Source organism: Aplysia californica, unplaced genomic scaffold (assembly GCF_000002075.1).
Source record: "Aplysia californica isolate F4 #8 unplaced genomic scaffold, AplCal3.0 scaffold00029, whole genome shotgun sequence".
Lineage (NCBI taxonomy): Eukaryota > Metazoa > Mollusca > Gastropoda > Aplysiida > Aplysiidae > Aplysia > Aplysia californica.
This window is the reverse complement of record NW_004797299.1, coordinates 339,807-341,119: the sequence shown is the minus strand read 5'-3', so window position 1 is coordinate 341,119 and position 1,313 is coordinate 339,807. Positions and strand designations below refer to the sequence as shown.

Below are 1,313 nucleotides of genomic sequence, written 5' to 3'. Positions count from 1 at the left end.
TATTATAATAATGATAGTTCGTTCATCATGAACTGATAATGGCTTAAACATCCTAAGAGGAAGAGAAGTTGAAGACCTAGCCAACAATTTCAAGTGGCTAGCATGGTAAAGAGAGTCAAGTAAAGACAATAATAGCAAGCAAATCAAATGGTAACGATTACAAACCCCAGCACCTATCCCTTTCCTAGCGTGGTGCAGCCCTACTTATTTTCTATCTGTACATAGTAGTAATATAGTGTAAAGAGCATAGAGCCTGCTGTTGAGCGGGTATATGCGCTATAAAAATGCTATTTATTATTATTATTATTATTATTATTATTATTATTATTATTATTATTATTATTATTATTATTATTATTGTTGTTGTTACATAGTAGGCCTACCATTATACAAGAAAGATAGTAGATTTAACTCAGCATCAGGAAAAATCGAGCTTTCGGCATGCTCCACCCGTTTCTGCTGTCACTAGGACATTCAACGTCAACAAATAAAAAAAAAATTAAAAAATGAAATAAAACATAATTTTAAAAAAAAACAGCAGTTGTCATGGCCACAGCAGAAACGCGTGTTACGTCCCAGTGCCTCAATTAAACATCTTTAAAAGTTAAACTTACTATCTTTCTTGGGTGACAATAATTAAATTTCTTTACGGATTTCAGTCAAGCTTAAATTCATTTTTATTAAATTAAAAGAACAGAAAAATTCCGCTTTGTGGTCGGAAAAATGCCAATTTTGTATCTTGGTAGTGTGAACACTTACTGAACTGCCAGAATGCTATTTTAAAAATAAAATACAACTGGAGTTTGTTTTGCCCCCTCAGCTCATTATTGTCTCTCTGCTTTTACCTGGATGGGGAGTTCCCTCCCGTGGGTTTGCCAGCCTGTCCTAATCCCTGGGTTGCTGTCAAACCAAACTCAGAATCTTTTGACATTGGTGAGTTCCCACCGCTTTCTGTAGAGATGGAAAATAGGCGTATTGTCAATTAAAGCAAGTCTCAGCGTTTCCTGCTAGCAAATCAATAGAAAAAAACAACAAAAAACAATTTATTTCGTGAATTACACGTCTTATAGACTTGTATATTATTGAAAATATATTTTTATATGTTGTGCGAGCGTCTACATTTTTTTTATCTTGTCTCAAGCAATCTGAATAATCAAGAACGCCCCACCTCATTAAAAACGCCAATGCATAAGCGCATGCACACTTTCACATGAGCACACACACACACACACACATACATAAAAACACACACTTACATACTCACACATATACTCTATTTCTCTCTCTCTCTCTCTCTCTCTCTCTCTCTCTCT

General features: G+C 34.8%; 1 protein-coding gene across 1 annotated transcript in view; it reads right to left on the bottom strand.

Annotated features, from left to right (window-relative positions):
- Positions 1–845: 845 nt before the first annotated feature.
- Positions 846–1,313, bottom strand: part of LOC106013932 — a gene marked incomplete at both ends in the record, with an annotated part of 2,001 nt that continues 1,533 nt past the window's right edge. Inside the window, 1 exon segment of the mRNA XM_013090822.1 lies at positions 846–951. Within this exon segment, the coding sequence (XP_012946276.1) occupies positions 846–951 (106 nt within the window).